The 1,550-nt window shown below is 39.7% G+C and overlaps 1 protein-coding gene across 1 annotated transcript in view; it reads left to right on the top strand.

Annotated features, from left to right (window-relative positions):
• Window positions 1-1,550, top strand: part of LOC119593668 (TNF receptor-associated factor 3-like) — a gene marked incomplete at its 5' end in the record, with an annotated part of 15,146 nt that overhangs the window by 4,106 nt on the left and 9,490 nt on the right. Inside the window, 1 exon segment of the mRNA XM_037942625.1 lies at window positions 1,399-1,515. Within this exon segment, the coding sequence (XP_037798553.1) occupies window positions 1,399-1,515 (117 nt within the window).

Here is a 1,550-nt window from a genome sequence, read left to right as displayed (position 1 = left end):
TCTCCGCTGGCCCAGGACTGATGAGGACACGACAGTCAGTTTTCCTCTTAACTTAATCGCATATTTGACAGCAGTCCTTGCATGGTGCAGGTGGTCCCTCCGCCTCTCGCATGGAGTAATCATTCTTTTTATAGTGGACGACCTTTTGTGCGATGCTTGACCTTCTCTACTAGATGGCCCTTTGAGTGAACCGAATTAAGCTGTGAATAAAGTGGTGTGTGGTTAATTCACAAGCTCTGTACATCCATAGGTTGGTGTTCTGAGGCATTTGGATCGTTGTTTGAGAGTATTGCGGTTCAGTTCTTATAAAGTTGTTTATATTGTATTGGATTATTTTTCTGGTGATACGATGATATCGTAGATGTTATATAACCTCTGAGATTAAGAACACGTGAGGCTCCCGTATGATAAATAAAAACATCGGTAACCGTAGTTTCCAGTGTTCACTACAGGAGAATAATTGGGAAGCCAGAATAACTTGCTAGTCGCCTCTGCTTCCTGAGGATTCTTTCTCCTCCCTTCCCTTTTCTGAGAGTACCGGGTGTTTTCTCCAGATTTCCCTTTATGGTCTACGTTGCTCTTGTCCCTACTAACACAAAAATCGACTGAAATAATTCTCCAGTTATAACTGGATGTCATTCATTTAATTTTATACAGAGAGGTATTAACCCTTAGTAACTACACATATATCTGTTTAGCGAAGCGTCTTAAATTCGCTTATTTCATCTAAATAAGAAGACAGCAAGGAACTTAACAAAACACATATAGCAAACTAATATTATACTAACCCAAAGGACACAGACAAAATGTTGAATGCACAAATAAAATGATAAAATGTCAGATCCTCAAAGGACAGATTCAAGTAAAGTAAAGCTGACACGAGATTTGCTGTTGACAGAACAGCTCTGGGAAAGCCGGGTGTGCTCAGGCCCTGTTTACAGTGAATCATTTCCTCTGCCAAATTTCGTCTCCGGCTGTTCTTACTCCGTCTTTCGCCTCTCCTTTCATCCACAGAAATGTAATATAAGTTAAGATAGGTCGGTAAGTGTGATTAATAAGATATCTCTTAAGACTTATATGGTTTTAGACCCCTAATCCCCATAGGAAGATAATGATCTTGATGATCCTGATGTCAAGAAATTGTATTATTGTAACTGTGAGTTCGTTTTGTCTTGTTAAGTTTATATATATATACAGTTCTCATTAGGAGTAAGGCCATTATGATATTGGTTATTCCTCGATTACTTCTTCTTTATACTGTGAAAATGTCCTCTGTAGTTTATTAAAATGTACATCCGGGTATAGTAAAAACACAACGGATATACATTGGGACTTAGCCTTAACTGCAGGATTATTCCAACGTTTCAAGAAAGTAAGCAAAAATTCTGTCTGTTTCAGGGCACGCCTCGGCATCAGAGATCCAGTCCTTAAGGTACTGCAAGATCTCTACACCGGATCTCTTAGCCACTGCCCAGAGCACGGCCAACAGGGTTCTGCAAGGTGTTTGCAACCCACGTAAGTTAAAAACACACCCACTGTGTGAAGTTTTC

The sequence above is a fragment of the Penaeus monodon genome, chromosome 32, assembly GCF_015228065.2.
Source record: "Penaeus monodon isolate SGIC_2016 chromosome 32, NSTDA_Pmon_1, whole genome shotgun sequence".
Taxonomy (NCBI): Eukaryota; Metazoa; Arthropoda; class Malacostraca; order Decapoda; family Penaeidae; genus Penaeus; species Penaeus monodon.
The sequence above is the reverse complement of the archived record's forward strand: the minus strand, read 5'-3'. Positions and strand labels throughout refer to the sequence as shown.